Consider the following 10879-nt stretch of genomic DNA (forward strand, 5'->3'; position numbering starts at 1 on the left):
CTCACAGTACCTTTGGGATCCTTTTTTTGGGCTGTGTTTGGTTAATTAAGTTGTAAACCAAGTATGCAGACTCTGATGAATACTCCTCATTGTTCTCATCCGTTTCCCTTGTACCTGTAACAAAGCATAGCAGTGTGTTATGGGTGTTTTGGTACGCGACATACTCTAATACACACACTGTATTAAACCAGGCCCCTAGGCCAAGCCAAATCAAGAGGGTAACGAGATAGAGTAATGTGAAAATAAACCCCCAAACAGTTGTATCCACAATTCAAAATGGATTCATTTTGATTAATCACCAAGTGTTAGACACTATTGTGAGGGCATTACAATAGTCAGTGGGCTGAAACATTAGTATTTAAGTGAATGAATTCTCAGCCATTTAACATAACTCCTACTGTATTCAATAAAGGCAGCCCTATAGATCATAGAGGCATTGTTATTACCATGGCCCTGTGAGATGATCTGAACTGGGGCCGGAATGCATTTCTTACATACCACACTCTCATAACTGACCCGGTTGTGTAACATGCAATCCTATCCCATCGTGACAGATGTAAAAAGTCATAACCGCTCAGTCACACACTATCCTCATTATGGGTTCAAGCTTAAGCTTAATCTAACCTTCAGAATCCTGCAAATAAATCATACCTCAGGAGTAGTAAAACTCCAAAGTTATGGAGTAGTTCATGGAGAATAGTATCAAATCAAATCAAATCAAATTTTATTGGTCACATGCGCCGAATACAACAAGTGCAGACATTACAGTGAAATGCTTACTTACAGCCCTTAACCAACAGTGCGTTTATTTTAAACAAAAAAAGTAAGAATAAAACAACAACAAAAAAAAGTGCCGAGAAAAACAAAGAGCAGAAGCAAAATAAAGTGACAGTAGGGAGGCTATATATACAGGGGGGTAACGGTGCAGAGTCAATGTGCGGGGGCACCGGCCAGTTGAGGCAGCCGAGGTAATATGTACATGTGGGTAGAGTTAAAGCGACCATGCATAAATACTTAACAGAGTAGCAGCAGCGCAAAAAGGATGGGGTGGGGGGGCAGTGCAAATAGTCCGGGCAGCCACGATTAGCTGCTCAGGAGTCCCACGGCTTGTGGGTAGAAGCTGTTGAGAAGTCTTTTGGACTAATAAGTAGTATAGTAAGTAGTATATCAAAATTATTTTTAATTTAAATTTAAATGAAGAATGTTCGTTAACATATCAGACTTCAGGGTCCCATTACGCAACCATTGTGTATGGAGTTTCAACTTCTGGGGCTTCAGGACTATTGACTATTGAGCTACTGCAGGAACTGTTCTGTAGTGCGTGTAGTCTCCCTAGACATCCAGAATGCCTCCCACAATTTTCAAATGTTCCGACGTTCACGTCTGTACGTAATAGAACGTCAGTTTGGCATAGAGGAACTATGTCACTGCCTACAGTAGGACACTGCCTTATCCACTTGAATAAAAGACAAAATAGTAGCTAGCAAGATGGAGCTCACAGAGGTTATTTTTAACCTTTTCACACGTGAGTTCTAAATATCTCTAAAGGTCGCCCCAGTTTGAGTGTTTTTATGCTTGTGATGTGAGAATGCACTCACTGTTCCAAAATGTGATTGTTACGCAACAGGACAGTTGACCTGCGCTGCCCTCAAACCAAGACACACGCTGCCTTCTAATTATCTATAGGCTATATTTCAACTTGTCAATTAGAAATTATTTTCTAACAAGTTTTTCACTGTTGCGGACAATTTATGTTTGAGGCTTTACTGGACACTTCTCTCTTCGATGAGAGCCCAAGCACCTCCCCAGTGTTTCCCCAGATCAAGTATGCAGACACTTGCGCAGTCTAGCATGAACTTTCCCCCCTGGCACATTTTCTGGCTGGCGCCCGCATTGTCTTCTTGTTGTTTCCTTACAAATAATAACTTTGTGTGCGTTCCTATCAAAGTAAGTGCCTTATTTTCTGTATATCGTGTTGTCGTTTCTACTGTAGCATACCATATGTATGCATGGAGCATAATGTATTTACTGTTTTATTCAAGTTTTCAAGTACTGGTGACAAATCACGCATTCCAATTCTTGCATAGATTGTAATGGACATATAGGATATGTGTAAAATGCTTTTTTGAGGGTTGTACTGATTATGATGAGCTAATGCTAAGCTATTTGCCAGCTGTGTGTGGCGCCATGTTTGTTGACATTATACAATGCATTCTGGGTGTCACGTAAACGTCTGTTTTGTTGGGAGAGTTTTTGGTCTGAAGCGAATTCACACCGGAATTATTTTTCCCCCCCTTATCGAAGTTGCCAAAATAGTAATTTCTGTTTCCTAGGGTCAGGTTTTTGAGACTATACTGTGTGAGGCATCAGAGGAGGTGTGAGAGAATGACTCCGAACAGCAGCCTACCAGTGATGGATGCAGGCGAGTTGCGGAACATCTCGTAAAGCTTGGAGATGTACAGCACCATCATCAGCTTGTCAGGGTCCTGGTCCAGAGCCATCTCCTTCCCCGTGGTCACAGGCTGGATACCAAACTCATGCTCTGCTATGTCAAAGGCCAGCTGGTTGTTCTTGGCCGAGTCCTTCTCATTCAGGGAGTCAAAGTCACTAGGATTGAGAGAGATACATAGAAGACGCATCAGGTTTACATCCTATAAGACCTTAATTAAGTTGTTTCCCCTATGGAGTGAGAATGTTAGCCCCAAAACAGTTGGTTGATAAGAGAAAAATTTTGGTTTAATGCTGCATTTTATAATAATTACACTTTCTGCACCAACAGACTCTTACCAACAGATGAATTGCACTAGCTGAAAGGTGAGGTCTAAGGCCCTTAGCAACAGCCCATAGTAATGTTATAAACACATTGTAAACATTTCCTTTCCATAAAAAGGTTCAATTCAGAAGGGACTGTCGAATCACATCTACCTGTGACACAGAGAAGGGGGGGGTGGGGGGGTGAGCCAATTGGGAGCTAGAGCCAGAGTGATGAGGTCATCCCGGCTGCACCCCCTCAGCCCACACTCATATTGACTCTCACACAAAGATGACTTGAGCGGGCCAAATTGACAAAGCATAAAGGATAAAACACCCACTTGTTATTGAGGTAAAATGGAAACATTTCAAGGCGTGGAGTTCATTAACAGTGCCATCAGTATCTAATACGGTTAGAACAAATGCTTTATAAATATAATTGGGTGTGCAATATGAAAGCCAAACCAGAATGCTCGCTTTCCTTTTTGTGTGGTTTAGGCCATTTCTCATTTCTCTATTTAGACAAACCTAGCTGTTGCCCGCAAAGGTCAATACACACAGCGCAGTTTCTGAGTTTAACAGAAGTGTTGTCTACAGTATAATCAATATCACTGTTCACATTTTCAACAGCATAACATGTGACAGACCCAAAGGCAGTGCATGACCATAGACAAGATGACAATCGGTGTGTGCTTTGATGGCGCCAATAAGACCATGACAGTGTATGTGTGTGTGTGTGTGTGTGTGTGTGTGTACTGTATATACAGTGCCTTCAGAAAGTATTCACACCCCTTTACTTTTTCCACATTTTGTTGTGTTACAGTCTGAATTTTAAATTAATTAAATTGAGATTTTTTTGTCACTGACCTACACACAATACACACATTTTTTGTTTTAAAGATTAATTAAAAATGAAAAGCTGAAATGTCTTGAGTCAATAAGTATTCAACCCCTTTGTTATGCCAAACCTAAATAAGTTCAGGAGTAAAAATGTGCTTAACAAGTCACATAATGAATTGCATGGACCCACTCTGTGTGCAATAATAGTGTTTAACATGATTTTTATTTATGGCTACCTCATCTCTGTACCCCAAACATACAATTATCTGTAAGGTCCCTCAGTCGAGCAGTGAATTACAAACACAGATTCAACCATAAAGACCAGGGAGACATTGAATATCCCTTTGAGCATGGTGAAGTTATTAATTACACTTTGGATGGTGTATCAATACACCCAGTCACTCACTACAAAGATACAGGCGTCCTTCCTAACGCCGTTGCCGGAGAGGACAGAAACCGCTCAGGGATTTCACCATGAGGCCAATGGTGACTTTAAAACAGCTACAGAGTGTAATGGCTGTGATGGGAGAAAACTGAGGATGGATAAACAACATTGTAATTACTCCACAATATTAACCTAATTGACAGGAGTGAAAAGAGGGAAGACGTTCAACAGAGTGGGCAGAGTGTCTGCGTCTTTTCGCTCCTCCCTTGTACTTGATTGATAAATTAAGGTCACTAATTACTAAGGAACTTCCCTCACCTGGTTGTGTAGGTCTCAATTGAAAGAAGAAGAAAAAAAAACGACAGACACTAGGCCCTTTGAAGTTATGCGATAACAAGAGGGGGAGTAGAGAGAGAGAAGTAGAGGGAGAGAAGTTGGTGTCAGAGAGGTTGGCATCAGTTGCTGGGACGGATACTATCTATTTAGTGATCCTGACGACCAAGGCCGGGTCTGAGGAGCTGCTTGTCTTAGCAGCTAGACTAGCCGCCTACAGTGGGGAAAAAAAGTATTTAGTCAGCCACCAATTATGCAAGTTCTCCCACTTAAAAAGATGAGAGGCCTGTAATTTTCATCATAGGTACATGTCAACTATGACAGACAAATTGAGATTTTTTTTCTCCAGAAAATCACATTGTAGGAGTTTTAATGAATTTATTTGCAAATTATGGTGGAAAATAAGTATTTGGTCACCTACAAACAAGCAAGATTTCTGGCTCTCACAGACCTGTAACTTCTTCTTTAAGAGGCTCCTCTGTCCTCCACTCGTTACCTGTATTAATGGCACCTGTTTGAACTTGTTATCAGTATAAAAGACACCTGTCCACAACCTCAAACAGTCACACTCCAAACTCCACTATGGCCAAGACCAAAGAGCTGTCAAAGGACACCAGAAACTAAATTGTAGACCTGCACCAGGCTGGGAAGACTGAATCTGCAATAGGTAAGCAGCTTGGTTTGAAGAAATCAACTGTGGGAGCAATTATTAGGAACTGGAAGACATACAAGACCACTGAAAATCTCCCTCAATCTGGGGCTCCACGCAAGATCTCACCCTGTGGGGTCAAAATGATCACAAGAACGGTGAGCAAAAATCCCAGAACCACACGGGGGGACCTAGTGAATGACCTGCAGAGAGCTGGGACCAAAGTAACAAAGCCTACCATCAGTAACACACTACGCCGCCAGGGACTCAAATCCTGCAGTTCCAGACGTGTCCCCCTGCTTAAGCCAGTACATGTCCAGGCCTGTCTGAAGTTTTCTAGAGTGCATTTGGATGATCCAGAAGAGGATTGGGAGAATGTCAGATGAAACCAAAATAGAACTTTTTGGTAAAAACTCAACTCGTCGTGTTTGGAGGACAAAGAATGCTGAGTTGCATCCAAAGAACACCATACCTACTGTGAAGCATGGGGGTGGTAACATCATGCTTTGGGGCTGTTTTTCTGCAAAGGGACCAGGACGACTGATCCGTGTAAAGGAAAGAATGAATGGGGCCATGTATCGTGAGATTTTGAGTGAAAACCTCCTTCCATCAGCAAGGGCATTGAAGATGAAACGTGGCTGGGTCTTTCAGCATGACAATGATCCCAAACACACCGCCCGGGCAACGAAGGAGTGGCTTCGTAAGAAGCATTTCAAGGTCCTGGAGTGGCCTAGCCAGTCTCCAGATCTCAACCCCATAGACAATCTTTGGAGAGTGTTGAAAGTCTGTGTTGCCCAGCGACAGCCCCAAAACATCACTGCTCTAGAGGAGATCTGCATGGAGGAATGGGCCAAAATACCAGCAACAGTGTGTGAAAACCTTGTGAAGACTTACAGAAAACGTTTGACCTGTGTCATTGCCAACAAAGGGTATATAACAAAGTATTGAGAAACTTTTGTTATTGACCAAATACTTATTTTCCACCATAATTTGCAAATAAATTCATTAAAAATCCTACAAATGTGATTTTCTGGATTTTTTTTCTCATTTTGTCTGTCATAGTTGACGTGTAGCTATGATGAAAATTTCAGGCCTCTCATCTTTTTAAGTGGGAGAACCTGCACAATTGGTGGCTGACTAAATACTTTTTTCCCCCACTGTATATATCCAGGAAAGCCAAAGTTCCAAAAGCTGGACCTAAAATAGAGTATAAGAGATCATCCAACATTTTTTGCTGACTCTTATGGGGATTATGTAAAAAAAATATTTGCTGGCCTGATGTGATTAATAAGGAGCATCCAGATGCTGCATTTGATTAATTTATGAAATTGCTTCTTCCAATTATTGATAAACATGCACCTGTTAAGAAACTGACTGTTTGAACTGTTAAGGCTCCATGGATTGATTTGGAATTGAAAAACTGTATGGTTGAAGGAAAATGGGGCAAAAGGAGTGGCTAATAAGTCAGGCTGCACATCTGACTGGCTGACTTACTGCAAATTGAGAAATTATTTACATTTTAGTCATTTAGCAGACACTCTTATCCAGAGCGACTTACAGTTAGTGAGTGCATACATCGTTTTTTTTCATACTGTGACTAAACTCAACAAAATAAGAAGAAACTGTATTATGAAGCCAAGATCAATGATATAAAGAATGATGGGAAAAAATGTGGAGTCCTTTAAATGAAATGATGGGCAGAAAGACAAATCCAACTCCATCTTTCATCAAATCAGATGGCTTCTTCATCAGAAAACCATTTGATGTGGCAAATTATTTTAATGATTACTTCCTTGGCAAAGTGGGCAAAGTTCGGCAGGAAATTCCAACAACGAATAGCAAGCCATAGTACTCATGCATAAAAAAACAAATAATGAAAGAAAAGCATTGTAAGTTGGAATTTTGTAAATGTATTGTGGGACAGGTGGAACAATTGTTATCGATCATTAATGACAAAACCTCATGGAAAGATCCTGAGGATGGTAGCTGACTCTAAAGATATGACAGATAGGAGTGCCTATAGTCTGAGCCTAGAGGAAAGTCTTCGTCCTCAGACCTGGAGGGAAGCCAAAGTGATTCCGCTACCCAGGAGTGGCCTTTACTGGTTTTAACAGCAGATTATCAGCTTGCTGCCAGCTCTTAGCAAGCTGTTGGAAATAATGGTGTCTTACCAAATATTCCAACAACGTGGTCCTCTCTAGCTCAGCTGGTAGAGCACGGCGCTTGTAACGCAAAGGTAGTGGGTTCAATCCCCGGGACCACCCCATACACAAAAATGTATGCACGCATGACTGTAAGTCGCTTTGGATAAAAGCGTCTGCTAAATGGCATATTATTATTATATTATAAATACAATGCTATTTCTCTGTAAACAAATTAACAGACAGTATGCTTATAGAGAAGGGAACTCAACATGTACTGCACTGACACAAATGACTGATTATTGGTTGAAAGAAATTGATAATAAGAAGATTGTGGGCGCTGTACTGTTAGATTTCCGTGCAGCCTTTGATATTATTGACCATAACCTGTTGTTGAGAAAACGTATGTGTTATGGCTTTTCAACCTCTGCCATATCATGGATCCAGAGCTATAATAGAGCTCAGAGGGTTTTCTTTAATGGAAGCTTCTCTAATGTCAAACATGTCAAGTGTGGTGTACCGCAGGGCAGCTTCCTAGGCCCTCTACTCTTTTCACCAATTACCTGCTGCTGGCATTAAACAAAGAATGTGTGTCCATGTATGCTGATGAGTCAACCATATACACATCAGCAACCACAGCTAAAGAAGTCACTGAAACCCTTAACAAATAATTGCAGTCTGGTTTAGAAGGGGTGGCCAGTAATAAACTGGTCCTCAACATCTCGAAAACTAAGAGCATTGTATTTGGTACAAATCATTCCCTACGTTCTAGACCTCAGCTGAATCTGTTAATGAATTATGTGGCTGTTGAACAAGTTGAGGAAACTAAATTTTTTGGTGTTACCTTAGATTGTAAACTGTCATGGTCAAAACATACAGATTCAATGGTTGTAAAGATGGTGAGAGGGCTGTTCGTAAAATAAAGAGATGCTCTGCTTTTTTTGACACCACACTCCACAAAGCAAGTTCTGCAGTGCTGCAAAGAAAGACCTAGTTAAGCTGCAGCTGGCCCAGAACAGAGCCGCACGTCTTGCACTTCATTGTAATCAGAGGGCTAATATTAATACTATGCATGCCAGTCTCGCTTGGCTAAGAGTTGAGGAGAGACTGACTGCATCACTTCTTCTTTTTATAAGAAACAATGTGTTGGAAATTTCAAATTGTTTGCCTAGTCAACTTACACACAGCACTGACACACACACCTACCCCACCAGACATGCCACCAGGGGTCTTTTCACAGTCCGCAGGTCCAGAACAAATTCAAGGAAACATACTGTATTACACAGAGCACTGAGTGCATGGAAGTCCCTTCCATCTTATATAGCGCAAGTGAACAGCAAACCTGGTTTAAAAAAACGAATAAAAGCAACACCTCACGGCACAACGCCTCACCCCCATGTAACGTACTCCCGAGTGGCGCTAGAGATCCTGGTTCGAATCCAGGCTCTGTCGTAGCCGGCCGCGACCGAGAGACCCATGGGGCGGCGCACAATTGGCCCAGCGTCGTCCAGGGTAGGGGAGGGAATGGCCGGCAGGGATGTAGCTCAGATGGTAGAGCATGGTGTTTGCAATGCCAGGGTTGTGGGTTTGATTCCCACGGTGGGCCAGTATGTAAAAATTATGTATGCACTCACAAACTGTAAGTCGCTCTGGATAAGAGCGTCTGCTAAATGACGTACATGTAAATGTTGTGTGTATATACTGACATAAACAGTACCAGTCAAAAAATATGTTTATCCTTTTCCTCCAAAAGGCATCAGCATGGACACTACATACATACATACATACATACATACATACATACATACATACATACATACATACATACATACATACATACATACATACATACATACATACATACATACATACATACATACATACATACATACATACATACATACATACATACATACATACATACATACATACATACATACATACATACATACATACATACTGTGACGTCACGAGAGGCTACACAGCTTTCAGCGGGATTGCTCAAGTAGTGCAAGGAGACAAGGTTCAAACAAAACAAGGATTTTATTATAGGTCTTGGGAAATTAACGAAAATATAACAAAATTCTGTTCTCTTGTGGCTCTTTAAGGGTTAACAGTTCAGGGATGTCTCTTCCACATCCAAAATCATAATTCTCACTCGCTCAGATAACTTTTCCCCAGCCTTACTGTAGTCCACGTTGCAGCTAGTGGCCAACCCAGCAAAAAGTCCTTCCAAATGTCTCTCACGTATTTCCACAGGTGCATATATCCAAAGGTGAGTATTTCCCAAAGGTAAGTATCTCCAAATCCTTATATTCCTCATGGAAGTGGACGTGCAGCACTCTTGTCCTCCAGAGAGCCCAGGTTGGAGACTGTGTCTCTTCCCTTCCCAAACCTTCAGCTCATCAGCTCCTCATTTGTTTCAGCTGCGTGGGAAGATTGGCCATAGAGGGGGTGGAGTTCCCGACCATACCAGCAGATGGAGCCATAGCTGTCTGGGTTTGCAGCCACCTCAGGGGGATGTAACGTCCCTCCAGGACACAGCCTCTCGTGACATCACACATCCCCCTCCTCGGGACCGACGTCCCTCGCCGGGTAAAGGCAGCGAAGAAGGCATCACGCCGGGAGAGGGCGTCCGCATTGCCGTGGTGCTTGCCAGACTGCTCTCTCTTCAACTCCTCCAACTCTAGGACCAGGGACTCAGCCTCCTGTTGTCTCTCCTTGAGTTTCTTACTGAACGCATCAGCCTTGGTTTTAGCAGAGTTTAGCTTCTGTTGAGCAGCTTTCAGTTCCTTCTCTCTCTCTGCCTCCGCATTCTTCATCTTGTTCTCCAACACCTTGTACTTCTCCTCTGCCTTCTTCTGGACCTCCTTACTACTGCGCAGGGTCTCCTCACACTCCTCGATGGTCCTGCGCAGCCTCTCCAGCTCCTCCTGTTGCTTAGGGAAGGAGCTCTGTTGGAGTTTAGCCTGGAGGATATCTAACTCTTCTGTCTTCATGTCTAACTGTTGCTTTAACAAACGATACCTCTCAGCGGTCCCCTTCAGACCAGACAGTTCTTTGTCCAGATTCTGTAGCTCCGTCTCTGTGTCGGTCTGGGCACCTGCCATCCCTATCAGAGCCCGGGCGGGAGTGAGTAACTCGGAGGATTGCACCGGAGCCTTCCCAGGATGAGTCTTGCCTCTCCGTTTCCGAGGTACTCGGGTTATCCTCTCCTGAGACTCTCTCCAGAGTGGGTAAAAGGCTGGGCAGTCTCGTCCAATTAGGACAGGGACGGGGAGGGAATCAACCACCCCCGCCGTCGTGTGTATGGTTCCCCGTGTGCTGGTCATTGTAAGTTCAGTAATGGGGTATTCTCTGGTGTCCCCATGGACACAGGAAACTGGGAGGACTTTCCCGGGGTCAGACACGTTGGGCCCACCAAATCCTTACGCACCAGGGTGGCCCGGCTACCAGAATCCAGTAAGGCCTCCACATCATGGTGATTCACAGTTACCGGGCAGGTGGGGGGTCGATCTGGGCCGCCATCTACGACTCCCAAGAGCGAGGCAAAACGGTGTGTGGGTGCTGAGCTGGAGGACTCCGCAGTGGGCATAGGTTCATCGGCTGGTTTCCCACACTGCCAGGAGATATGTCCCATCTCCCCACACCGGTAACACTGTCGAGTTTCCCCCTCCTGGTGTACTCTTCTTGGACCCGCCTGGTTTCTGGCTCCCCCTGGAGCCGGGATAAGTCCTGACGTGGCTGGGTTCGAGACCTTGGGGGTCCTTTTGGACGGGT

The 10879-nt window shown here is 43.4% G+C and overlaps 1 protein-coding gene across 6 annotated transcripts in view; it reads right to left on the minus strand.

Moving 5' to 3' along the window:
* Window positions 1-10879, minus strand: part of LOC121576922 (protein-methionine sulfoxide oxidase mical2b) — a 95804-nt gene that overhangs the window by 22457 nt on the left and 62468 nt on the right. For all 6 annotated transcript variants that reach the window (XM_041890513.2, XM_041890515.2, XM_041890514.2 and 3 more), the window contains exons 13-14: window positions 2408-2607; window positions 11-114 (exon numbers count right to left, since the gene is read on the minus strand). In XM_041890513.2, the coding sequence (XP_041746447.1) occupies window positions 11-114; window positions 2408-2607 (304 nt within the window). The remainder of the gene's footprint in view (window positions 1-10; window positions 115-2407; window positions 2608-10879) is intronic.

The sequence above is a fragment of the Coregonus clupeaformis genome, chromosome 11, assembly GCF_020615455.1.
Source record: "Coregonus clupeaformis isolate EN_2021a chromosome 11, ASM2061545v1, whole genome shotgun sequence".
NCBI lineage: Eukaryota > Metazoa > Chordata > Actinopteri > Salmoniformes > Salmonidae > Coregonus > Coregonus clupeaformis.